At 43.2% G+C, this 27,819-nt stretch overlaps 1 protein-coding gene across 4 annotated transcripts in view; it reads left to right on the forward strand.

Moving 5' to 3' along the window:
• TMEM131 (transmembrane protein 131) overlaps nt 1-27,819 on the forward strand; it is a 252,616-nt gene that overhangs the window by 207,079 nt on the left and 17,718 nt on the right. For all 4 annotated transcript variants that reach the window (XM_003909005.4, XM_009184705.4, XM_009184706.4 and 1 more), the window contains 7 exons: nt 3,489-3,640; nt 4,027-4,169; nt 4,612-4,798; nt 5,919-6,104; nt 7,184-7,342; nt 7,752-8,350; nt 25,081-25,256. In XM_003909005.4, the coding sequence (XP_003909054.1) occupies nt 3,489-3,640; nt 4,027-4,169; nt 4,612-4,798; nt 5,919-6,104; nt 7,184-7,342; nt 7,752-8,350; nt 25,081-25,256 (1,602 nt within the window). The remainder of the gene's footprint in view (nt 1-3,488; nt 3,641-4,026; nt 4,170-4,611; nt 4,799-5,918; nt 6,105-7,183; nt 7,343-7,751; nt 8,351-25,080; nt 25,257-27,819) is intronic.

Consider the following 27,819-nt stretch of genomic DNA (forward strand, 5'->3'; position numbering starts at 1 on the left):
GATCCCTCGTAGTTCTTGAAATACTGTATTCTTTCCCATAGCTCCATGTTTTTATCTGTAAAGCATATATTAGCCCAGTCCTTATTAGAATAGTTTTTATAACTCTGTCTTTAAGGCAAGCGTACAGAAAGTAATATTCAAAGTTGTATTTTTTTCTGTCGAATAATGGCTGGACACTAGACTGAAGTTTAGACAGTCTTGTATCCCAGCCTCATGCCCCTCTCTAGGAATCTTTTTGTGCTTTGCTTTTTCCCATCTGTAAAATGCCAAAGTAACAAATATTACTGGAAGTTACCTAGAAGGCTCAGTAACCGGAACTTCCTTTCACTCTGCTTTTCTTTTTTCTTTTTCTTTTCTTTTTTTTTTTTTTTTTTTTTTGTCTCCACCACACGTGGCTAATTTTTTTTTACTGGTATTTTTTAGTAGAGCCGAGGTTTCACCATGGTGGCCAGGCTGGTCTCGAACTCCTGACCTCAGGTGATCCGCCTGCCTTGGGCCTCCCAAAGCACTAAGATTACAGGCGTGAGCCACCGTGCCCGGCCCACTCTGCTTTTATAATAGGGGGAAATTTCACGTAAGTATTAAGTGAGCTAATATTTAACTTTTTTATTTTATTAACTACAAGCCATATTTACAAGATGTAGAATACTGAACTAAGCACTGTGAGAGATAGGAAAATACATAAGAGTACTCTAGACATCAGAAATTTATTCTAAATAAGAAATTCAGGAGGAGGTCCTAGAATGAGCTTAGAGTAAATTCTATCTCAGGCATCTCTACAGTGCTGCAGAATGTGGTTCTCAAGATACCTGGTCTCAGGACTCCCTTGCAGTCTTAAAATTATTAAGGACCCCAGAGAGGTTTCTCGTTTATATGGTTTACATCCATCAGTGTTTTGCCATATTAGAAACTGAAACTGAGGCTGGGCGCGGGAGATCTTTAAAAGAGTGATTTAATTTGTTTAAAATAATAATAAAAAACCTATTCCATTCAATATAGGTAACATCAAAAATGAAAACTACCTGTATTTTAAAAAATCATTTAGCAAGGAGAATGGATTGTTTTAAATTTTTACAACTCTCTTTAATGGCTGTCTCCCTGACTTAATGGACAGGTGGATTTTCATATCTGCCTCTACATTCAGTCTCTCTTGATACATTGTTTTAATTGAAGTATGTAATGAAAATCTAACCTGCTACAGACATGTAATTAAAGGAGTATTTTAGTTGCCTTTTTATTTATAACACTGTACATCAGTCATTTGGAAAATATTGGTGTACAGAGACATGCAGACCTTATAAATGTTGCCACTATTCACTATGCACTATCCACAAATGAATCATACTCACTCACCACCAGGCTCATCAGGAAACTCTTGAAGTATTGAGAAGCTGTCAGGCTCACAAGGGTGAATACAAATTATCCAAAATCCTAAATTTTGCTCGAAAGCTTGAATTTTATTGGAAACAAATACTTCAATAGGCTCACTTATTTCTATGAAAATATCTGCCAGATACCCAAGTCTGAATGACCATTGGCTGTCAGTCATTCTTTCAGGCGTAAACGGTGTTCCATGAGAAAAGCAGCTAGTTCACTGCTTCAGCTTCCATCTCAGACAGCTTCGCAAAACAACACAGTAGCTGTAGAAACACTTTTTACAAACTTCCCATTGTATCCCACAGAATATTAAAGACGTGCTCCAGGGTTGAAGTTTTTACGGCATCACCAAGGACTTTTTTTTTTTAAACTACAAATGCATGACACTGAAGAACACAATGGCTGCTAGGGAAGTTTGATACCACTGCCTTGATGCATGCTAAGGGGTCAGCAGTTTTACCCTCCGTAGCTTTTGCTGACTGTCAGTGCAGATGCCAACATAGTGAAAAAGACAACATCTATCGGTATCATTATGAAAATAGTTTTGACATTGTGGTGGACACTCTGACAGGATCCCTGAGATCCCCTGGGGTCCAAGGTCACTTTTGGAGAACCTCCACTGTGAAATTACTAAGGTCCTGAATGGTGTACGGGAGGCATCGCAACATCTTAAAGTTTTCCCCAAATCATGAGAGTTTAAATTAGCTACTGTTTGCTGGGAATATATGTATAGTACATCATTGTGTCCATCAGTTACTCAGAGTAGTTTATTTAAAAGAGAACTTACCAACCATCTTGAAGCAGCTGAAATACTCCCTTGTCTCAGTGGACTTGGACAGAAAGGAAAAAAATAGCAGTTAACACTTGAACAATACAGACTTGGATTGTGCTGGTTCATGCATACTTTTTTTCAGTCAAGCGCAGATGGAAAATACAGTTCTCAGGATGCAAAACTGCATATATGGAGAGCCCTACTTTTTGTATAGGCACATTCCGCAGTGGCCAGCTGCGACTTGAAAATGCGCAGATTTGGTTATGCCCGGGATCCTGGAAACGATCTCTGGCGTATACAGAGACAACCGTATTTGCCTCAGAAGCAAGAATTAAAAGCAGTGTGCTTCATAAAGTCTGTTGACTGTAAGTTAGTGTTTGTGGACTCATGCTGAAGCAACTAGCTAGATCTGTATGTGTGAAACACACACTGAGCTATGCCGGGGGAGTAGAAAACAATACAGAATTCACCCTCCTTCCATGGTAGCGGAAGCCGTGAAGAACTGGTGGATGTTTATAGCCAAGTGTTGACAACCCTTCCCTCAAAAAAGTTTACACTTAATGTTGCTTAAAAACCAGAACAGTATATCCTTATATGTGACCTGTGACTGTTTTTGTAAATAGACAAGCAAATTTTCTTAACCTTAACTATAACTGGCTGTCAAAAAGTCGTATTTTGAATATTAAACTAAGCTATGCTTTAGACTTGAAATCATCGGGTGTTTATGAAACAGTAATCGTGTGTAACCTTCAAAATAAGATTCAAGGAGAAATTTATAGGAGTTGGAAATCTTTTTACATGTAAACGTACGGTGCAGCCTGAAGACCCTTCAGCTGGTCCCCTTCAGAGGGGAGGAGTGGCGTGGCAGTGGCAGGAGGCCTGAGGTGTTGGCCTTGGTCCCCTTTAGAAGGGAGCAGTGGCAGGAAGCATCAGGAGGCCTGGGGTGCTGGCATTGGTTCCACAAGTGTTTGCTTTGTGCTAATGTGTCTAGGTGATCATCTTAGGTTTCTGTCCTTTTCTGTGTGTGTAATATTTCAAAATTTTAGAAGGTTAAAAACAAAAGAGATATGTATCCAAAAACAAATGCCTTGTGCAAACATTGAGGACTTTGGTGACCTGGGGAGCAAAGCCCCTTTTTGGACTTAATGCAGACTATGCATCTCATCGTTGGTTCCTCTGCACTGCTTTCCAACTACCTGTATCTAAACATGACAGATAAAGTTGTTCGCGCATTTGATCAGCTTGAGAACCTCTGCTGGGCTGCAGATGGGGTGTAAAGGAAGAAACTTCTTCCAGAGAATATCTTCATGACTCCTCTTTGTTTACCCAATGATTCCAGGCTCATCCACTGCAGAGTTCAACGGGATTTATGGAGGGCCTCTCTCGACATTTAATTTTAAACCTAATTTTAAAACCCGGAGAAAAGAAATCTGTCAAAGTAAAGTTTACGCCAGTTCACAACAGAACTGTTTCTTCACTTATCATCGTCAGGTAGGTTCTGTGACACAGTGTGGGTTCATTTTTACTACTCACTTAGAAGGCCTTACTTGTTTTAAGATGAATTTGCGTGTCTAACTTACGAAATAGTTTGAATTCACTTTGTCCAAAACATGCACACATACTCCATGCCTGATGAAACATACCTTTGTTATCAAATGCATGGTTCAAAACCATGAATAGTGTCTTACTGTGATGTGTGTCTCTTAAAAATAAAAACTCTTGCTCTTCTCTGTGTATTTTTGTATTTTTAAAGTATAAATTCTCACCATTAAATTTAATTTCTATGTGGTGCTCTGTAAAATAACTGTAGAAATTGCTAATCAAAAGATTGTGCAAATTTAGTGAGAGGAAAATCTGTAATTCTTATTCTTGCATAGAAATAACCTGACTGTGATGGATGCTGTGATGGTCCAAGGACAAGGAACAACTGAGAACTTGCGGGTGGCAGGCAAGCTTCCAGGTCCAGGAAGTTCCTTACGCTTTAAAATCACGGAAGCCTTGTTAAAAGATTGTACAGATAGTAAGTCTTCCTAACAGTTCCAAGGACACTAATTTCAGAATTTGCTTTCAACAGTAAATAATTTCAAAAACAACATTATTTCTATATGTGCACACGTGTATATTAGTTATGAATGCTTAAGATCTTAAGGAAATTCTATGTCTTATGTTTAGAGTTGTTTGATTTGGATCATAAGAGATTTAAAGTGTTTGTACTCGTTGCATACCTTAGCTGATTTACTCTCAGTGTGAAACGTAAAGTATAATAAACCTTTGCCATCTAAAATGATAAGTCAAAGTAGATTACCGCATGATGAAATCTGAGGAGCAGCTCATCTCTCTGACATGCAGGGATGGTTTATAACCTGTGGCACATAGTAATTCATGAATTAATGTGTTTATCATTTGGACTGGGAACACATGATGGCAAGATTTAGTCTTATTCCTGATTTTTTATCCTTTAGGTTTAAAACTAAGAGAACCAAATTTCACATTGAAAAGAACATTTAAGGTAGAGAATACAGGACAACTTCAAATTCACATAGAAACCATTGAAATCAGTGGATACTCCTGTGAAGGATATGGCTTTAAAGTGGTTAATTGTCAGGAGTTTGCCCTAAGTGCCAATGCCTCTAGAGATATAATCATATTGTAAGTATTTTATTTTCAGGTATAATGAATCACTGACTTTCTATACTAAAGTTGCTCAAACTCTATGCAAAGATATGTTTTCATGTTCACCAAAAGTCTTTATCCACAAATGTATTCGTTTGATTTTTTTTTTTTCCCACTTAATCTTTGGCTAAGGTATTTCTCCATTATCTCAGTTTTCGAAGTTGTAAATTTGTTTTCACTTAATCTTTGGTTGAGGCATTTCTTCATATCTCAGTTTTCAAAAGTCATAAAACTTTATCTCTGAAGTGGATCAGATAATCTTAGAAATCAATTTCAAAATTATTTTCAGGGTTATGTTAAAGCAAAAGATGTTGGTGTAAATTCACAGTCCCTCAGCAACAGAGATTTGTTTCATACGTGTACAATTTTTTCATGTTTTGCAGTATGAAGATATGTAATATTTTGGTTAGAAGACAGTTTTAATGCCTATCTCAGTAATAGCTGCAGCATATTTGAACAATTAATTGATAACGTGTTTTGTTATAAAGTTTATGCAATAAAATGCAACTTCTGTCCCTTAATTGAATATTTAATTTTGTGATCTTTAATGGATGTTTACTTAATAAGTAGCTACATTATTGTATATAAGGCATAATGTGTGACACCTAAAGACGCAATGAGGAATAAGACACCTTTCCTCAAGGTGCATACAATTAGCAAAAAACAAAAATAAAATAATTGCAACAGTAATCCATACTGCAGGAGATGATGGAAAAATCACTAGGCCGCTGACGGTTTGTTTGTTTTTTAAAAAAAGACATTATTGGGACTGTAGCCTGGGAGAAGAGCATGGATATAGATAAAGAAGAAAGAAGGAGAGAAAGACACAAAGCTCAGGACCATTTTCTAAATTAATAGTTACAGGAAACTGATTATTGTTATTTTTTAGTGTAAATTCTCTGATTATTCACAGAATACAGTTGTTCCTATTATTGACCATGGGACAATACTTTTTTCATCCTAAAATGAGGAAGTTGAGTAAAAGCGTCAAACTCAAATTCTGTTATATTTCAAAGGCTTATGGGACTGGTATTATATGTAGACTGCTTGTGAGATATTTTTAAAACTTAGCCTTACTACCATCATTGTGTTTTAGGTTTACTCCTGATTTTACAGCTTCTAGAGTTATCCGGGAACTGAAGTTTATAACAACCAGTGGCTCTGAGTTTGTGTTTATATTGAATGCATCCCTTCCTTACCATATGTTAGCAACCTGTGCAGAAGCCCTACCCAGACCCAACTGGGAACTGGCTCTGTATATCATCATCTCAGGAATAATGAGGTACTTGTGTCTTGTTTCAAGGTTCATATTCATTCAACATTTAACACTGTTGATCGAGTGCCCGCTGTGTGCCAGCCACTGTTCTGAGTTCTAGGATATGCCAGCAAACAAGATAGAACTCTGCCTTTATCAGGCTCACAGACTGGTGGGAACAGTGAAAACTGAGCCCTTTTTGGGTGGCATGTATAATAAACAGTCTTCTTTACCTCTGAAATTGGTTACACAAATTAAGTACATTTTGACGTCTTTTTAAAATGCTCAGATAAAGTTACTTGACTGGGGCATATGTATAATATACTTAATAGTACCTAGGCCACATGACACTGATTAGAAATGTTTTTTAAATTCTCAGTGTCTTCATCTGTTCTCAGTATATTACTTTGCGTTTCAAGAATCAGATAGATTCACCTCTAAACTAATTTACATATTTATATCACACATCCTTTCGAGGAAACAGGATGGAGAGTTGAAACTAAAATTCTTCTTAGTAAAAGAAAAATCAGATTCCAGGCATTTCTTCTAATACACGTAATTATTGCCTCCATATAAAACCTCCATGTAAGATGGCATTCTATAAAAATTGATGAGCAGGCCGGGCACGGGGGCTCACACCTGTAATCCCTGCACTTTGGGAGGCCGAGGCGGGCAGATCACCTGAGGTCAGAAGTGCAAGACCAGCCTGGGCAACATGGCGAAACCCCGTCTCTACTAAAAATACAAAAAATTAGCCGGGTGTGGTGGTGCATCTCTATAAGTCCAGGTACTTGGGAGGCTGAGGCAGGAGAGTCGCTTGAACCTGGGAGGCTGAGGTTGCAGTGAGCTGAGATCGCCCCATTGCACTCCAGTGGGGGCAATAAGAGTGAAACTTCGTCTCAAAAAAAAAAAAAGAGAAAGAAAGAATAACTGATGTGCAAACTTTTATCCATAAAACTGTGGGTTTTGTCTATTAAAAGTTGTCACAGACAACTTGGTCTTCTATTATATCATTTTGTACTTTGCCAAGAAACTCTGCCTTTAACATCGAATTTTGTTGCTTGTTCACTAACAAGCCTGATTTTCCAATTTTTTTACCCCTGCAGTGCACTGTTTCTTTTGGTCATTGGAACAGCCTATTTGGAAGCTCAAGGAATATGGGAGCCATTTCGAAGGCGACTATCCTTTGAGGCCTCGAACCCGCCCTTCGATGTGGGAAGACCATTTGATCTCAGGAGAATCGTTGGTATTTCATCTGAAGGAAAGTATGTTCACATGCTGGCAATAAATTCCCTCGTGTACATAGATTTGGCTGATAAAATTACAAGAAAAAATAAGTTGCTTTTCATCTTTGCTCAGGAGAAAAAAAATCTTAATTCTGATTACTTAATAGCACCCTGTATGGAACTCTGGGTGACTTAGAGCTCGTACTGGATACTGTGTTTTTATTATATTGGTAAGGGCTAAAATACTTTTAGTTAGATCACTGACGGTAAATTATCAATGTTCAGATAGAACAGATTTTAGAGAGTAGTAGAAATTCTCCCTATTTCTTGCTATTTTTTCCCGAGTGTAGTTTATATTTATGGTGGCTGTACTGATGAAGTAAGTTTTTTTTTAATATTAGATTTTGTAGGTTGCTATTTACTGATCTGCAGTTGGTCCCTTTTTCAGCTTGAACACACTCAGCTGTGACCCCGGTCACAGTAGGGGGTTCTGTGGAGCAGGCGGTTCATCATCCCGACCCAGTGCCGGGAGTCATAAGCAGTGTGGCCCATCGGTCCACCCACACAGCAGTCACAGCAATAGAAACTCAGCTGACGTGGAAAACGTCAGAGCCAAAAACAGTTCAAGTACCTCTAGTAGGACTTCTGCTCAAGCAGCTTCTTCACAGTCTGCTAACAAAACAAGCCCCCTTGTCTTAGATTCGAACACAGTGACTCAAGGTCATACAGCAGGCAGAAAGTCCAAAGGGGCAAAGCAGAGCCAGCACGGCAGCCAGCACCATGCCCACAGCCCGCTGGAGCAGCACCCTCAGCCTCCTCCGCCACCGCCAGTGCCTCAGCCCCAGGAGCCGCAGCCCGAACGGCTGTCTCCCGCCCCCCTCGCACACCCTTCCCACCCAGAACGTGCCAGCAGCACGAGGCACAGTTCCGAGGACTCGGACATCACCAGTCTCATAGAAGCCATGGACAAAGACTTCGACCACCATGACTCCCCAGCCCTAGAAGTGTTTACAGAGCAGCCTCCATCGCCATTGCCAAAAAGCAAAGGTAATCCTCTGCTCCCACTGCTGGAGATCCATGATGTGTGAGGGAAAAGCCAGTGCATGCTTCAGGAGCTATTAAGATTATAGTTGTGGTAACCAGCTAATGTAGTAGGTTCCTCTGGCTCAGATTTATCTCCAGTGTTGGACTTCAACTTTTCCATCAAAATGCAATTAGAGGTATCTGTCATAAAAGATATATTTGTATTTCTTAGATTGTTTACCAAAATCAGAAATTCTGTGGACATCTACTGTTTTTCTTTTCAGCTGCCTGTGATTGTGTTATTGTGATAGATTTAGCTTTTTTTTCATTTTTAAAATAATTTTGAGCACAGGAGTAAAATGGAGATCAGCTGCCTTTTAACTCCAAATTAGGATTTCTTCACTTTCGAGCAGGGGTTGGCAGACTAAATTAGCAGACCAAATCACCACCTGGTTTTATGAATAAAGTTTTATTGGAATAGAACCATGCTCATTTGTTGGTATATCCTCAGCTTTCCTGCCTCTATGGCAGAGTTAAGTAAGTGTGACCAAAACAGTATGGCCCACAAAGCTGAAAATGTTTGCTATCGGGCCCTTAACCAAAAAAGCTTACCAACCCTGCTTTAGAGTTCTGCTTACTGCATTAGTTACCTACTTATTTCTGAGTAACAGATTACCCCAAAACCCAGGTGCTTAAAAGAACATACACTCTTGTCTGACAGCTTCTGTGGTCAGGGACATGAGTACAGCTTAGCTGGGTCCCATGGCCCTCACAAGACTGCAGTCAAGGTGTTGGCCAAGGCTGATGTCGTCTTCAGGTTCAGCTGAAGGTGGACCTGCCTCCATGTTCACACAGGCAGTTGATGGCGGGATTCAGTTCTTCATGGGCTGTTGGACGGAGGGCCCCAGCTCCTTGCTGGCTGTGGCCAGAGGTCTGTCGTGGTTCCTATCCACAGGGCAGGTCACAGCTTGGCAGTTGGCTCCCCCAGAACAAACAAGAGGGCAAGGAGGAAGCAGGACGGAAGTCACTGTTTCTTATGATCTGATCTGGGAAGTGACATCCCATCAACGGTGTAGTATTGTGCTCATTCGAAGTGTGGTCCAGCCCACACTCCAGGAGAGAGAACCACACAAGGGCATAAATTCCGAGAGGTAGACACTACTGGGAGCTTGGAAGTCTGCACCACACACAGCTAGGTAGACCAGTTTGTGAGCTCCAGAATCAAGAGGTAAAAACCAGTAAATAGCCTCTAGTTGTAATTGCAATTTCATCCCTTTACAGCCTGAGCTTTTTTGCGTCTCCTTTCTCTCTCGTGGCAGCGTGCTAACATACCTGATTCCAAGCCTGTATCAGTCCCTTCCAGAGTGGCTTACCAAGGAGTTTTTGGCTGCAGTTTATACAGAAAACAGGGATCTTGGCAGCCCTAAGAGTCCAGAAGAAACTTGACATCCCAGAGTCTAGGAGTTTCAGATAATTTTTTAGTCCCAGTAATATGAAAACTAGCTCTGTTGAGTCCTCTTGGAATTACACGCACTCGGATTTGTAAAACAGTAAGACGTCTTGAATATGATTGGTTAACCTTCTACAGAAATCCTTTTTTGGCTAACCCATTATTAACTGAGCTTACATGTTTTAGGGTAATTTTTAGAATAATCTTAAGTGAATACTTAAAAGTCCTTTTTTAATTAGATCAAGTTACATAGCATTTTTTCCCACATTTAGGGCATGAATAAAATAAATCTGTGTTATCCTCTCTTATCACAAAGAAAGAGTTGGGCAGTCAAATTGACTACCTCATTCCTGTGTCTAACAGTCTTCCAACATCAGCGTGATGGGTCCAGTTCTGTTTTCAGGATCACTCATTGAGAACCTAAGTTTTAAAGTGAAATACTTTTTAATTTTCAGTGGTCCTAGAGTCATCCTACTAAAAGACACTCAGTGAGGGAGCATGGATGCCACATTATTGGTGACTCTTGAGCCTGTGAGGAGACAGTGGTTACAGGCTTCACAGGAGTGGCTTCTCTACTCACTATGCTTCCACTGATGCTGTTTGGTAAAAAGGAAGGAGGCTGTATCTGTATATTTTTTCTTCTTCAGTGTTTTTATTGAAGTATAGCATGCATATAGAAAGACAGTCTTTAAAATGAACTTTAAAAGGTGGGCATTGACCTTGGGGTTGCAAACTAGTAGTATGTTGTGAAACTGTAGGCTTCCAGCCGGGCAGAACCTTTATAATCTTTCAGAAGCTTACCCCCACACCCCTGCAAATAGCAGGTTTACATTACATATGAACATTCTCTTTTTAGAGGCCACACGTTCTTTTTTTTCTCCCCCTGGTATCTCATACTAAAATTATTTCTTGTAATGAGCTTATGTAGTTTCTGGCTTTTGGAAGCTGCTCCGAATGACCTCTTCGAGTGAATGTGTTGATCTTCCTGGATCTTGCCTTCAGCGGTTGAATGGCTTGCAAGCCACCCAGCCATGCTGTGCCATCTCTCCAGTCCCTGCTTCCGGTGGCAGGTGATGCCCAGAAATGCCGCCTCTTGGTGGTTGGCCTGAGCAGGGACTTGTGTTGCCAACTAAGATTCTGAATTAGATTCTGTACTTCTTTGGTTTCTCCCACCTCTAACACTTAAACCCCATGGATTGGACAGCGGCCATTTCAGGATTGAAGTCTAAAACCCAAGAACACCATGAGTCTGGCACAGTTGGTTCTCAGTGTCTGCATTACCCAGAGAAATGGTGGCGTCTGTGGCCATTCTCGTTTCTGGCTTTGGCTTTATCGAGGGTAGGGAGAGGCAGAGAGTTGTGGCGTCCAGAGGCCAGGCTCTGCCGTTAGGCAGGTGCAGATTGTATCTTGACCCCGCCCCCTTACTAACTGTGTGACTTTGGAAAAAATGACTCCCCTGAGCCTCCACTTGTTATTTTTAAAGTGAAGAGAAGAGTTACTCCCCACATCATAGGGTGTCACCACCGCCATGGTTATTATTGGGGCAGGAAGTGGCACGTGCCATCTGTAGCCTGCTGCGTTGAAGGTGGCTGTGGAGCATCCCAGCAGAAGCATGTGTTTGGAACTTGGTCTCGAGGGTAAGAATTGGGACAAGCAGAGAATCCTGAAAGCAAGGCCAAACAAGAAGGCAGCCAGCAGATAGCATGACAGAAAGCAGTGGAAGGTGTGGTTAGCACATCCCAGCAGGCAGGGCCCGGCGGAGCAGAGGCTAAAGAGTGCGCGCGGAGCCTGGACTTGAGGACATTATTTGTGACCTTGGAAAGGACAGTTTGTGTGAAGCGCAATCACCTCTGAGACCAAGTCACTGTGGCTTAGAGTAACTTTCACATCAGACTGTTAAGAGTGGCCACTAACTAGTGAGTGTGTTGGGGGCTTTTACTCTTTAACCTGTATTTTCCCTGTTTTTTTTTTTTTTTTTTTTTTTTTGGAGATAGAGTCTCGCTTTGTCGCCCAGGCTGGAGTGCAGTGGCCAGATCTCAACTCACTGCAAGCTCCACCTCCCGGGTTTACGCCATTCTCCTGCCTCAGCCTCCCGAGTAGCTGGGACTATAGGCGCCCGCCACCTTGCCCAGCTAGTTTTTTGTATTTTTTAGTAGAGACGGGGTTTCACCATGTTAGCCAGGATGGTCTCGATCTCCTGACCTCGTGATCCGCCCGTCTCAGCCTCCCAAAGTGCTGGGATTACAGGCTTGAGCCACGACGCCCGGCCCCCTGTTTAATTTTTAACAAGAAAAAAGTATGCATGTATAGTAGGTTTTTTTTATTTTTAGACATATAGAGTTACAACCAAGAAGACAGTATTTTTTATGAAAAATGAATAATACATGGAAACGTGGTGCTTGAAAATATCTCTGGGTCAAGGTCAGAAGCCCATAGGGCTGAGACAGCAGTGCTGATCCACACTTGCCAAGGTTTCAGACATGACCACAATGTCTCGTGCGCCCTGGTGATTGGCACTGCTTGCTACAGTTTTCCAGTAAAGCAACACTGGGCAGAACAGGAGCAAGACCCAGTTTGTGTGATTCTAACTCCTACACTGTGCTGCCTCCTCAAAGAAAAAGAGGGAGGGGGAAGAAAATGAGGAGATAATTGGTGAAACCACGTGCCCAGGTGGTGGAGTGGGCCGAGGCCCAGTTAGGTAGATGATAAAAGGATGGACACTCCTCAGGTGTGCCGGTGCGGGTGAGTTGGTAGAGATGGAGAGGCAGGATACAGGTTTTCTCTTGAACTTGAGGAGTCAACTTGAGGCAGCATGTGGGTTTAGGGAGGTTTTTACTTGAACAAGTCATCCTCTGAGACTGCTTGGAGTGAGTGGTAGGGTAGAAACACAAAATAGACAAAGTTTGGAATAGTCAAATTCCACGTCGCTGAGAACGTTGTAGGCCGGGGGAGTCAGCAGGGGCAGGAAACTTGGATTGCACACGGCCCCTTCAGCAACGTTGGAGGCCCTGCCGAGGGCCACTGAGGCACTGCCTCCGGCCCGTGTCACTTTCTCAGTTGTACCCTGCAGCCCAGTGGTGAAGAATGAAAACTGGGTAGTTGGTGGAGTAGGACAGTGCTGGAGTTCTGTGGGGCAGGGACAGCGAAAAGACAGCAAGAGAGGACGTCACAGAAGTGCTGGCAGGAGAGTGGTGGGGTGCTGTGCTGGCAGTGTGGAATTAGCAGTGTGGGGGAGGACCTTTAGCCAGAAGGAACTTCACAGATGGAGAACGTGGATGACTTAAGGGATGGGAAATCCAAGAGGTTGAATTTTGAGGATGGTGGGAGCAAGGAATGTTAGGGGACTAGGTCTGAAAAGGAGGTGTGAGTGTAGGGTTTCAGAGGAAAAGCAGTTCTGGGCAATACCAGGTTCATAGGTGCAGCCTTGGAAATGGGATGTCAGAGTGAGCTAGAGGTGAGGTCCACAGTCCTTACGCAACGCTGAGTGCCTCGTGTTTGGGAATTCAGAATTTTGGAAACGTATGCAGTGCATACACCACACGATGCAGAAGACTGTAAAAGTAGGTGAACACCAGATCAGCCACCAAAAATAGTCATATTAAGTTTTGTTTCTAAATGAGTTTGGGAAACAAAGCTTTGAGAGTTTTTTGGATTTCAGATTTACAGATAAGAGATTGTCGACCTGTATAAGGCCTGGGGTCCAGACAGTGGGAGGTCGAGGGTAAGAGGAAGTCCGTAAGTGTGATGCCAGCACCCCTGAAGCCTGGGGAGATTCTTTCTGGAGGTCACCATTGGTGATTCTCTGGAGGTTTTCCAGAGATGTCCCTCGCAGGTGCTGTCACTGATATGACAGGGCCTGACGTGGGACCACACACGTTCAGAGAATCCATTTGCTAGTGATTGAAACTTCCCTGAAGTAATTCTTTTGGGTGGCAATTAAATGAAAGGATTTAAAGTGGGAGAGGGGCAACTAACTAGCTCAGAATAGCGATTCATTTAGAGCAAGTAGCGCAGACAAATTCATCATACAGCATTTAGTGACGATAAAGACGAAGTAAATGTCTCGGACATGCTTTTTACATAGATAATTCATAGTTTGCTTACATTTAAAACAGATTAGAGATGTTCAAATTATCAAAGCACATGTAAAACAGTGAAAGTCAGAAATGGTTTTCGGTGTTTCATCTGTTTTTTAGTTATGGTACTATCAGCAGAAACCTAGAATAAAGTTAGTTGTTACCATTAAGTGTTAAATTGAACTGCAAATTTTCTGGCAGTTATGGTTGTGGAAGAATGTCATATAGTTCTCCTGAAGGAAAAGGGGGCATAGGAGTTCATCTGAAAAAAGAAAACAGAGTTTGCTGCCATTGAATTCCTGCCTGAATCTCAGGACATCGAATAGTAGAATGGATATCGTGTCTCTGTTATAGAGACTATGGCAGTGTTCTTTACATAGATCCTTTCTGTCGGTCCCCTGTCAAACCCAACATCTTCACATTGAATGAGAGCTCCTCACCTACACCGTGCCTCCCAGATGCACACTCAGCCTCCCTCCCCCACACGCACAGCATTTACGGTGACCGTGGGTAAGTATAGCTAGTGGGTGGCTCTCCACGCTAAATGTTTAGCAGCCGAAGTGTTCTTCCACTCACTGAGGTTAGCCCCAAGGTACCCCGCAGTCGGAGACAAATGTTTTTGTCAATAAAGACTTTTGGTTTTTGGTTTTGGGGAGTTTGGTTGAGACAGAGTCTCACTCTGCCACCCAGACTGGAGCGCAGTGGTGTGATCTCAGCCCAGTGCAGCCTCCCAGACTCAAGGGATTCTTCCACCTCAGCCTCCCAAGTAGCTGGAACCATAGGCATGCACCACCATGCCTAATTTTTTTATTTTTTTTATTTTTTTTTTTTGGAGAGACAGGGTCTCCCTATGTTGCCCATGCTGGGCTCAAGCAATCCCCCCACCTCAGCCTCCCAAAGTGCTGGGATTACAAGCATGAGCCACATTGTATCTGGCCACTTACTTGTTTTTTTAGCTTTTTATTTTGAGATAATTGTAGATTCACATGCAAATAATAAATTCAGAGATCCCATATACCTTTTACTCAGTTTCCCCCAATGGTAACACATTGCAAAACCACTGTACAATATTGCACCCAGGATAGTGATGCTGATACAGCCAAGACACAGAACATTTGCAAGCCCACAGGAATCCTCATGGGCCTTTTCTAGCCACACTCATTTCCCTCCTTCTTCAGCTTACCCCTTAGTCTGGCAGCTATGATTGCATTTATGTAACATTCTGGAAATGACAAAATTGTGGACATGGAGGAGATTAATAGTTGCCAGACTAAGGAGAACTTTTTCCCAAAAGGAATGTGCCATTTTGGTGTTTCTAAGTCAGTTTAATTCTCTGGAGATTTGCCAGTTTGTTGCTTTTTATTGCTGAATAGCAGTCCATCGTATGGGTGTACTGCAGGTTTTTCAGTCATTTGCTCATTGAAGAACGTTTGGATTATGTCTAATTTAGGGCTCTTATGTATAAAGATGGTGTAAATATTTGTGTACAAGTTTTTGTATGAACACAGAGCTTCGTTTCTCTGGGATATGTGCCCAGCAGTGAATTTGTTGGGTCTCATGATAGTTGCATATTTCATTTTTTTAAAGAAACCGCCAAAACGTTTTCTCTGATGACCGTGCTGTATTCCATTCCCACCAGCAGCGTGGGTGTGATCCAAGTTCTCCACGTCCTCAGCAGCATCTCCGTTTTTTCTGTTGAAGCCATTCTGAGAAGTGTGTAGATAAGTGATACCTCTTTGTGGTTTTTCTTTGCAGTCATTTCCTAGTGGATAATGATGTTGAACATATTTTCATGTGCTTATTTGCCGTCTGTCTGTTCTCCTTGGTAAATCTCTTCTTCATGTCTTTTGCCCGTTTTTTTAATTGGATTGTTTGGGGTTTTTTTACTATTGATTTTGAGAGTCGTTTACATATTCTAGATACTAGTACTTTGTCAGATATGTGGTTTGCAAATATTTTTCACTTGTCCGTAGTGTGTCTTTTTATCCTTTTATAGTCCATGATTCATTTTGAGTTCAGTTTGTATGAAGTGTGAAACTTAGTTTGGAGTTCACTTTGACGTAAAGTAGGGGGAAGATGGTAATTTTTCACTCGCTTTCCTAATAGTTACAGGGCTGGTCACAGCATCTGTTTCATATTCGGTGAGTTGTGGTGGTCGTGTTTTCAATCAGGTGGTCCATCATTTCATCGAAGTTATCACAGTTATGTGAATAGAGTTGTTCATAGTATTCCCTTACCACCGTGTTGATGTCTTTAGGGTCTATAGGAATATTCTGTTTCATTTCTGGTATTGGTAATTTGTGTCTTCTTTTTTAGTTATTTTTTGGTTTTTTTGTAGGAGGGGGTTTTGGTCAGTCTTCCTAGGTTTGTCAGTTTTATTGATCTCATCAAAGAACAGCTCTGTGTTTCACTGATTGCCTCCATTGCTTCTCTGTTTCATCCCAGTGCCTTCTGTTCTTACCTCTGTTATTACCTTCCTCCTGCTTGCTTTAGGTTTATTTTTCTGCTCTTTTTTTAGTTACGTAAGGTGGGAGCTTAAATTGTTAATACAGGACTTTTCCCCCCTTTTTATGTATGCTTTTAGTGCTATAAATTTCCTTCTCACCCCTGCTTTATTGCCGTCTCACAAATTTTGATACATGGAACTTTCAGTTTTATTCCCTTCCATTTTTTTTCTTTTCAGACTTTGTGTAACCCATGAATAATTTAGAAGTGTGTTGCTTAGTTTCCAGTCTTCCAAGATTGGAGATTTGGCCTATCTTTCTGTTATTGCTTTCTACTTTGAATCCACTATATTGGAGAATACACTACAAATGATTTCACTTATTTTAAATGTGTTGAGGTTTGTTTTATGGCCCAGGATATGGTCTGTCTTGGCTTATGACCCACGGGCACTTGAATGTATATTCTCCTGTTTCGTGTGGACTAGTTTATAAATGTTCTTTAGAGCCTGTTAGTTGATAATGGTGTTAAGTTCTTTCCTTTCTGATTTTTCTGTCTAGTTATTATACTGTTGAGAGAAGGTTGTTGACTTTTCCAAATGTAATTGTGGATTTCTCTTTTAGGTGTTTCTGCTTTACATAGTTTGCAGTGTTTTTGTTTGATGCGTTTACATTTAAGATTGCTATAATTTCTTGGTGGATGAACTGTTTTATCATTATATAATGTCCTTCTTTGTTTCTAGTAATTTTCTTTCCTCTCAAGTTCATCTAGTGTTAATATAGCCATTCCTGCTTTACTTTAATTAATGTTCCCATGATTTTTTTTCCATCCTTTTACTTCAACCTGCCTATATCATTACATTTCAAGCACATTTCTTATAGACAGCATATAATTAGGTCATGATCTTTAATCCAGTCTACCAGTCTCTGTATTTGTTATATAAGTAGATTGTCTACTTTTAATGTACTTATTGATATGTTCGGACTTAAATCTGCCATTTTATTTCGTTTTTCTCTATTTTCTTTTTCCTGCCTTTTTGTGGGTTACTTGTATATTTTTTAGAATTGTTTCATCTGTAGCATTTTTTTTAATGTATCTCTTCATATAGCTTTTTTTTTTTAGAGGTTGCTTTAGATATACATTATATGTACCTAACTTCTCATGGTCCTGGCGTCATCATTTTACCCTCATAAGTGAACTGTAGAAACCTCATCTCCCTTTATGTGTCTTTGCTTTAGTTGTCTTAAATATTTCCTCTACATACATTTAGAACCAAATCAGATAGTGTTTGAATATTTACATCAGTCATCAAACATAATTTAGAAAACTTAAGATATGAAGGAAATCTTGTTTTGTTTATATATTTTTTCCTAATCCTCCAAGGTTCCTTCTTTGATCATTTCCTTTCTGTTTTAGTCACTTTCTTCAGCCATTTTCTTAGGGTAGGTCTGTTGGATTTGAATTCTCTGAGTTTTCTTTCATCTGAGAATGTCCGAATATTCCTGAAGGATATTTTCATCTGAGTATAGGATTCTGGAATGACACTTGTTTTCTTTGAGAACTTGAAAAATGCTTCCTTTTAGCCTCCGTGGTTTCTCATGAGAACTCTCTCATTCTAATTGTGTTTTCCCAGTAGGTCATGTGTCATTTTCTCCAGCTGAGTTCAAGGTTTTTTTTGTCTTTAGTTTTCACAGATTTGATTATAATGCATCTTGATGTGGATTCCTTTCTGTTTACCCTTTTTGAGGTTTGCTCTTTTTTTTTTTTTTAACCTATATAGGTTTAGTCTCGCCAAATTTAGGACGTTTTTACCCATTGTTTCTTTAGGTACTTCTTCAGCCCTCCCTTTTTCTCCTTTCCTTCTGAGACTTTGATAACACAAATGTTAGATCTTTTGTTGTAATTGCACAGGTCTCTGAAGCTCTGTTCTTTTTTGTAGTCAGTTTTCTCTCATAATTTCTAATTGTCTATATTTGTTTACTGATTATTTCCTGTCTCATCTGTTCTGAGCCCATGCAGTGAGCTTTTTACTTCAGTTATTATATTTTTCAGTTCTGAAATTTCCATTTTGTTCTTCTTTAGCTTCTATTTCTTTGCTGAGGCTGTTTTTTCAGTTGTTTCAAGCATGTTCATAATTGCTCATTGAACAAGCATTTTTATGATGGCTTTGTCAGCTAATTTCAACATCTCTCTCATCTTGGTGTTGGCATCTCTTTATTATTTTGTTTGTGTTTTCATTTGATTTGAGAAATTTCTGATTCTTGGTATGAAGAGTGGCTCTAGATTGAAACCTGGACCATTTGGGTATTAATGTTCTGAGACTGGATCTTACCTAACTAAACCTTCTGTTTTAGCTGGCTTTCTCTAACTGCTCTGGCAGAGGAAGAGGAAGGGGTTGTACCCCCTTTTTATTGCCAGGCAGAGTTAGAAGTCCTGGTTTCCTGCTGTCCTCTGTTGACACGCAAGGGCAGGGAGGCTCCTCATCACTGCTGGGTAGGGCTGGGAGTTCTGGTTCCCATGTTGTGTTTGCTGACCCCGCTAGGCAGTGGTAGAAGTCCTGACTGTCCACTAGGCCTCCTCTGGAGTTGGCTCCTTAGTGCGTGGCCGGGAAGGGGTGTTCGTTACTGACTGTCGGGAATGAAAGGCTCAGCTCCCTGCTTAGCCCTCCCTGACAGCACCACCACCAGCATGCTGGGATGTCTGGTTACAGCCTTGCAAAGGTGGAAGTCTTGGCTCCCACTTTGGCCTTTGTTGGCGTGGGTAGAGATGGCACCCCAGTTCTTATTGTGGTGTTGGCCTGGAGCCTTTGTCTTGCTGGACTGCCTCTTTCCTGCACCTTTGGCAAGAGAGAGCTGACTTGTTGAGGCTTTGTTTATCTGTGCACATTGGTGTTTCTGAGTGGATGTGTGTGGCAGAAAGAAAACCCGGGAACCTTACCATCATGCCTGTCCTCAGACCCCAGTCTCCCTCCAGCCTGTCACCTTCTCTGCCTTTCAGAGTCGTCATCTTTGCTTTTTGTATACTGTCTAGACTGTCTAGAGTTTTCAGTTGTGCTTGGCAGGAAGAATAAGGAAAGATCTGCTCCATCTTCCCAGAAGTGTAAGTTTCTAGGTGTTTTGTTTGTTTGTTTGTTTAAATGAGATTTATATTTCCCAATCAGGGAAAATCTTGGGCTCCACTGAGTGTAGAGACTGAAATGGGATTAGAAAGTCATTTGTAGAAATTCGCACTGTAAAGCCACAGATTGGTACTGATCTCACAAAAACCAAACTCACTGGTCATAAGCACTCTTCCCAGAAGAGCATTACAGTCTACTTATTGATGGGATAAGTGACTTATAAAGGATTGAGATAGGATAAGCATTTGGACTTGGGTTAGTGAGTCTCAGAGCAGTTCTCACAGTGTTGGTACACTTCACTGTTGAGAAGGCGAAACACTGACTCGTGCAGCCTGGCAGATGCTGCTGGGCACCTGCCACATGCTGGGTGCTGTGCAAGGCACTGTGGCTGGAGAGATCAGTAAGGCCTTATCCCTGCCCTTAGGTGCTTAGGCTGTATGGCAAATAGAGTCAAGGGGGTCCATGCCAGGAGCCTGGAAAGGGACGATCTCAGGGAGAGTATCACAGAAGAGCTTCATGTCCAGAGACAGACCTGAATGATTGCATGACCTCAGTAGGTGAGGAGTCTGTGTGGAGATCGTAGGAGCAGACAGGCAGGGTGACCAGCCTCAGGGACGCTTCATCCAGGAGACATCCTGTCTTCTCCACTGTTCATTGAGTTCATTAATTCATCTTTGAGAGGACAGTCTCCCTCTGAATTCTTTTTTTTAATTGGCAAATAATAATTATATGTGTTATACAACGATTGGCCCTGATAGGTCAAGGGTGGAGCATGTGGAAGAGTTAGGGATAGGCTGGAGCAGACACTGGTAAGGTAGGTGAATCCAAATTTAAACTTTATCCTATAGAAAATGAGGGACAGGATAACATTTCTAAGCTTTAAAAATGTTTCAAAAGGAAGTCAGGCTATTGACAGTGTATAAAACGGAGTGGGGTGGGAGAGTGGGGCAGGAAGAGACGCTCAGCAGGGAGACAAGGCCATTGTGGGTGGCCAGGCAACACTTGAGGAAGGCCTGGGCTTAGGGAGGGCAGTGGGGGTGCATGAGAACGGAATTGGAGGTTTTAGAAGTAGAATCCATTCCTACTGATGGATTGATGGCAAAATTGCATCGTTTAGATCATTTCTTCCAGGTGACTCAGAATTCCCCCAGTTCTGCTCCGAATGACGGCACCTACCCACCAGAGAGTCCCAGGGGACAGAGAAATAGGAAATGAGGCCCTGCATTTTCACCAGCAATTCCCCCAACAGGTCTCTGATAAACCTGGATAAAATTTATACCTAAAAGCCAGGGAATTCTTTTGTTTTTGTTTTTGTGTTTGCTTTTGTTTTGTGTTGGTTTTTGTTTTGTTTTGGTTTTGGTTTTTTGGAGAAAAGGTCTCACTCTGTGACCCAGGATGGAGTGCAGTGGTGCAGTCATGACTCACTGTAACCTCAAACTCCTGGGCCCAAGAGATCCTCCTGCCTCAGCCCTCTGAGTAGAGCTACAGGTGTGTGCCACCGCACCCAGCTAGTTTGATTTTAAAATTTTTTGTAGAGATGAGGTCTCACTGGGTTACCCAGGCTGGTCTGGAACACCTGGCCTCAAGTGATCTGCCTGCTTTGGGTTCCCAAACCTTTGGGGATTACAGGCCACTGCTGCGCCCAGCCCAGGGATTCCTAAATGGACCATACATTATTACTGTCACCTGGAGGTCTTGTTAAACAGATTGCTGTGCCTACCCGCAGAGTTCTGGTTCTGTAGGTCTGGAATGGCCATAGAATTTGCATTTCTAACAAGGTCCCAGGTGATGCAGACTCTGGGGCAACGGGGGACACTTTAAGAACTACTGACCTAATAAAAGATTTGGAGGAGTCTCTCCTTTCCCTGAAGCCCAGTCTTTCTCCTGGAACCCAGCCCTGAGGAAGAGACGAGACCCTTAGGAACACGCTTGCCCTGAGCGTCAGCTTCCTGCTCCAGCCCACCCAGGGGCAAGCGGGAGGCACGGGCCACTCCCTGCGCGGCCTGTGGGGACAGGGACTGCCTGCAGCCAGACGTTGGCCATCCAGTCTAATCAGGTTAGGGAAGGCACGTTGTCTCCCCTCCCACTAACATTTGAATTTGGGAATCCAAACAGCAGAAGAAATCATACGTGGCCCTGAGGTAGCTCCTAGTCTGGGTGGTTGGATGGATGTTGATGCCGTGGACCAGTGGCTCTCAGCCTGGGTGCCCAGGAGAATCTCTAGGTTCTGGGTGGTTGATGTTGATGCCGTGGACCAGTGGCTCTCAGCCTGGGTGCCCAGGAGAATCTCTAGGTTCTGGGTGGTGGGTGATGTTGATGCCGTGGACCGGGGACTCTCAGCCTGGTGCCCAGGAGATTCTCTAGGTTCTGGGTGGTGGGTGTTGATGCCGTGGACCAGGGGCTCTCAGCCTGGTGCACAGGAGAGTCTCTAGGTTCTGGGTGGGTGGGTGTTGATGCCGTGGACCGGGGGCTGTCAGCCTAGTGCCCAGGAAAATCTCTAGGTTCCGTCCAGAACTGTTGAGTCAGAATCTCTCTGAGGGATGGGGCCTAGACCCTGAGGGGTCGGGCCCAGACTGCAGTATTTTCTTTTTAGCATTCCATGGGTTATTCTAAAGTGTTTCTGGTTAAGAACAATAATTACAAACTTGAGAACCCATGCGATGTTTTTAGGATCGTTAACTGGGTTTCAGACATTTGGGGTTCGGATTGTTGATGTTAGTGAAATTGAGCCCTAGGGAGAATGTAAAGGAAAAAGCTCCAAGGGCAGATCTCTAGGGAACACCAGCAAAGACAGAGCCAGTCGTGAAGTTGTCAGAAGAAGGGGTTCGTGGTGGGCCCCGGCAGGGGCAGGGGGTACACTCTGCGGTGTACAGTGGAACGGGAAGATGGTGTGGAATGAGGAATGATAGGCGTCATGGGCTCGGAGGGTACACTCTGCGGTGTGCAGTGGAACGGGAAGGTCGTGTGGAATGAGGAATGATGGGCGTCATGGGCTTCAACAGGTTAGAGATTCTTGTCAGCCTTTTCGAAATCACATCTGTTAAGGTGCTAGGGACAGAAGTCCAAGGGCTGCATATTGAGTTAATAAGGTGATGATTTTAAGGTAAAAAGGGTAAATTACTCTTTCATGCAATAATTTTTTTTTTGAGATGGAGTCTCGCTCTGTCACCTAGGCTGGAGTGCAGTGGTACGATCTCAGCTCCCTGCAAGCTGCACCTCCTGAGTTCAAGCGATTCTCCTGCCTCAGCCTCCTGAGTAACTGGGATTACACGCACACGCCACCATGCCCAGCTAATTTTTATATTTTTAGTAGAGATGAGGTTTCGTCATATTAGCCAGGCTGGTCTCAAACTCCTGACCTCAAGTGATCCGCCCTCCTGGGCCTCCCGAAGTGCTGTGATTACAGGCGTGAGCCGAATTAACCTTTTGTTATTGAAGTTTTCAGCTTAACTGTTGATCTGTTCGGTATTTTTTGTCTATTCATAGCTTCACTTTTTGAGTTTAGTTTTTGAAAACTCATTTCCAGCCATTTTGCATTTATTATGGAAGTTTCAGGTTATTATAAATATGGATTATTTATACAGATTTACTACCCCTCACGCAGTGAACCTAAGCATGATAAAATTATATAATTGCAGGTGAGAAGTTTATTATATGGGGAACTGATCTTGATTGTATGGGAAATTTTGAGGTCTTCTCAGCCTGGGCTGTTGAACTCTCAGAATGTAAGAAATCCCAGAGCTCGTGGAGCAAAGCAGGACACTGCCCTTCCTGTCTCCCGTGGTGGGGAGAAGCTCTGGCTCTTCGATGTAGGTTAGGGGCCTGTTTTTTGTTGGTATGGTTTGGTTTGATTTGGTTTGGTTTGGTTTGGTTTTTTGAGGCAGGGTCTTGCTCTGTTGTCCAGGCTGGGGCACAGTGGCACGATTATAATTAAACAAACTAGTTCGTCCTATGCTTGAAACAACATGCCCCTTCCATTTTTGAGACTTACTATCCCAGTTTGGTTTCAAATCTAACACTTCTTGGAATCAGTGTGCAATAAATGATGAAATGACATTCCTGGAAATCACTAAGAGATTTACTTACTCTTTTTCTAGCTCAGGCTCAGCAAACTTTTTCTATAAAGGTCCAAGTAGTAAATGTTTGAGGCTTTGTGGGCCACAAACTATCTCTGTTGCCTCTTCTCATGTGTGTCTTTTTTTCGACCACTTCAAAAGTGTAGAAATCATTCTTAGCTCACAAGCCATACAAAACAGACTGCAGGCCAGTTTTGGCCCATGAGCCACAGTTTGCCAACCCGTTTTAAACACTGAGGTTTGAGTCTTTGGCAGGCACCCATTAATGGTGATACTCTCTGGGATAACGCATAAAACACTGGAGTTTTAATTAATTTGTATTAGGTCACCATTACTGAAAAGATGTATTAGAAACTATGACCCGTACAGACTGGGTTAAAATGTGGCTTGTGTGGCTTCTGCAGCTTGCACCTGCCTGCCTGCCCCGGTGATTTTGCAGGCACAATCTGAGGTGCTAGAACCCAGGGCTTTCCCTGCCTCTGTCTAGTCCTGCTGGATTGTAAGCTCCATGAGGGCAGGGGTTATGTTGTTCACTGCTGTGTTCCCAGCACACACAACACCGCTGGGAAATACGTTCGGGGTTGGTTCTCGTTTGTCTTGATAGCATCCAGATTTCTAAAAGTAATTGGCTTTCTGTACGTCCATTTTACTCTCTGTCCATATATATACAGCATTACATAGCACCCGCGCGCCAGTCACCGTTCCCAGGGATTGTGTAATTCCTCAGTACAGCCCTGGATGGTCTTGTCTCTCCATCGTCCAGATGAGAGGCCATGATCAGGCAGCTGGTTTGTAGAAAGCTGCCAGGGTTTGAACCCAGCCATTGTGGCTACACTGCGGGGACTCAGCACACCTAAAGGGAAGGACTTGGATGACTCGTCGTTCATGTCACCATCAGGCTTCCATCTCCCAGCAGATGTCAGAGGATCTCTGGTTTCCACTTCTGTAACTTTTCTAAGCTCCATCACCCTCTGGAGAATATTACGAACATTCTGAGACAGACATACAGATTTGTTAAAACTGTCAGGTTTGTCCAGACTCACTGACCTGTACCCTTAAAATGGGTGTGTTCTATCGTATGTAAGTTGTATCTCAGTAAAGTTGATTTTTTAAATTGTTCTCATCACAAAGTCAATGGATTTAGGAAGCTTTAATTAGAGAAGGAAAAAAGAAACCTTTTTTAATCAGAAAAGAGTCCAGCCTCTTCAAAAAAAAGTTGTAATTGTTTTGTTTTCCAAGCTAGCTAGCTAAAAATCAGGAGTTGTGGCCAGGCGCGGTGGCTCACGCCTGTAATCCCAGCACTTTGGGAGGCTGAGGTGGGTGGATCATGAGGTCAGGAGATCGAGACCATCCTGGCTAACACAGTGAAACCCCGTCTCTACTAAAAAATACAAAAAACTAGCCTGACATGGTGACGGGCGCCTGTAGTCCCAGCTACTCGGGAGGCTGAGGCAGGAGAATGGTATGAACCTGGGAGGCGGAGCTTGCAGTGAGCCGAGAGCGCACCACTGCACTCCAGCCTGGGCGACAGAGCGAGACTCCGTCTCAAAAAAAAAAATCAAGAGTTCTTTTACTTTAATTTTTATCCTCAGGGAAAGGAAAACCTCTTCAGCGCAAGGTGAAACCACCTAAGAAGCAAGAGGAGAAGGAGAAGAAGGGAAAGGGAAAGCCGCAGGAAGACGAGCTGAAGGACTCTTTGGCTGATGATGACAGCTCCTCCACCACCACAGAGACCTCCAACCCCGACACAGAGCCGCTCCTCAAGGAGGTACGGGCCGATCTCACAAAACAAAACACGAGGGAGAAAGAGAGGTCTCCTGCAGCGCACAAGACCTTCCATCTCAGAGATTCTGGTTTTAGTACAAAAGTAATGTTTAAATCTAGCATGAACAGCCACTGAGGAATGGTTCGTGTGCCGGCCATGCCTCCAGAGTCACTCCCCTGCAGACAGCATTCACAGCTCTGGGGATGAGTGGTTCCATTGCCTCCAGAGTCACTCCCCTGCAGACAGCATTCACAGCTCTGGGGATGAAGGACTCCATGTCCTCCGGGGAGGAACAGTTGGAAGCACGTTAATAAAGTAAGACGGTTAGAAACTGGAAACACTGCTTGAAAGCTAGGGACTGTCTGGAGTAGTAACTGTTCTAGCTCATGAAACTTCTTTCAGATTTTAAGGATCAGAAGAATGAGAAGGAACGCTACCATTTTAATTAGGTTGTGTTTTTCCTGTCATGTTGCTCCTGGCACCTGCTGGAAGCGGGGTTTTGGTGGCAGCTTACTCCCAAGCAGTAGAGTGGTGACTGCCCTGGAGGGAGCGTGGCCCCAGGAAAGACCCCAGGCTTTAATGGCCCCCAGGGACGAGGAGCCCAGCCCAGGATACATCAGCACGCCAAGAAGTTGCCTCGCCCACGGGAGGCCTCGGCTCCCAGGGCTGTTACCATAGCAGGAAGAGCAGTGCAAAGTGTCGGGTCCAGTGGGCCTTAGTGACGGGGTCAGATTACTGCTGTGAGTAGTGTGGGGTATGCAAGAAAGGGTAATCATCCCACTCTGGCACTTTTATTTTTAGATCAATAGATTTCAAATCTAAACTGATCCTAATATAGCCTTTAATGTTGTAGAACAGACTTTCTTTTTTAGTTTTAGTCTAGTGACTGAGGAATGATTTCTTACAGATTTCCCGCATTAATGTTTCATTCACATGCATTAATGTTTAAAATGAAATTTATATGTGACTTACTTTCAAGTCAGCCGCCTTCCCCTTTGCGTTCCCTTACCGTTACCGAGGTCCTCTGTCTACCCCCAGCCCAACTCCGAGCTAGTGCTGGAGCTCTGTGGTTTATGGCGCTTTAACAAATGGCTTCAGAGAAGCAGAAAGCCCTGTGCTGAACTTTGAGTAAAATCCCAGCAGTTGAAACCCTGTGCATCGGAGCTGGGAAGGCATTTTCAGGCCAGGCTTTCTGCACACCTTTCTGCCACCTCCCTTCCCACCTGCCGGCCTCTTCCTGCTCACCCCACTGCGGCCCCTCTTCAGTGGCCCCCAGCGGCCAGTGCTCTGTGCTCAGCCATTGGTGTCATTCTTAGCTCCCTGTTGTTCATTCCCTCCTGTGTCCCCAGCTCCTTCCATGCTATTTGTGCAGCTCAGAATTGACATCCTTCGTGAGACCTGCTTGTCTGGTTACTACCCTGTCACCTCCAGCGCGCTGTCATTCCTCACCCTCCGGCGTTGTCGTCCTCCTGCCCTCCCGGTAGCGTTGTCATTCCTCCTGCCCTCCGGTGCGTTGTCATTCCTCCTGCCCTCGGTGGCGTTGTCATTCCTCCCTGCCCTCCAGTGTTGTCGTGCCGGTGGTCATTCCTCCTGCCCTCCGGTGATGTTGTCATTGCCCGGTGATTGTCCATTCCCTCCACCCTTCATTCCACCCTTTATCCTTCTTGTCCATCCACCCTCCATTCCCTCCATGTCATTCCATTATCCTTCCATCCATTCCACCCTTCCTTCCATTATCCATTCCATTCCACCCTGTCCATTATCATTCCCTACCATTCATCATTCCACCCTCCATATTCTGTGTCCATTCCACCCTCATTTTATCCTTCCTCCACCCTCCATTTTATCCATTCCTCCACCCTCCATTGTGTTCATTCCTCCACCCTCCGGCGTTGTCATTCCTCCTGCCACTCCGGTGCTGTCATTCCTCTGCCAATCTGCATAGAGGCTTTCCTTTATTTCTCTCGACTGATCTCAGTCATCCCGGATTAATGTGTATTTTCTTCTGAATAAATCCCAACTTGGATGGGTCATTTTCTCTTACATCTTTCCAATTCTGTTCTACTCATTCAGTCAACACACAGGAATGGAGCACCCACATGCCAGGCCACGTGCTGGGTGCACAGGCACCAACAGTGGACAAAAGGCCACATCCCTGGTCCTGGAAAAGCTCACGGTTTACAAAATACGCGATGGTCAAGTATTCAGCGACTTCATGAGTAACTCAAAACGGTTTCAAACGATGTGTGAGCCAGGGAGCTGTTTCAGCCCTAGCTCTGGCTATTCACTCTTGACAGTTAAATAGAGTCACCTGATGTGACCTACTAAAATCCAAGCTGTCTTCATAATCATAAATTGTAAAGCTCTTGGGTAGACGCTAATTCACCACATGCTTATAGCTCCCCTCCACAGCCATCACCGTCCCCCTTTGCTGAGTCCGTCCTTCCCCGTCGGTCCCCACCAGTGCTTCCGTGAACAGTTTCACAGATTGTCTGGGTCCGAGAACCAGGTTGCTCTTAGTACACAGTCCACTCCACATGCAGCTCCCCAGGCGGGTTCAGCAGTA

The sequence above is a fragment of the Papio anubis genome, chromosome 14 (assembly GCF_008728515.1).
Source record: "Papio anubis isolate 15944 chromosome 14, Panubis1.0, whole genome shotgun sequence".
NCBI classification, from domain to species: Eukaryota; Metazoa; Chordata; class Mammalia; order Primates; family Cercopithecidae; genus Papio; species Papio anubis.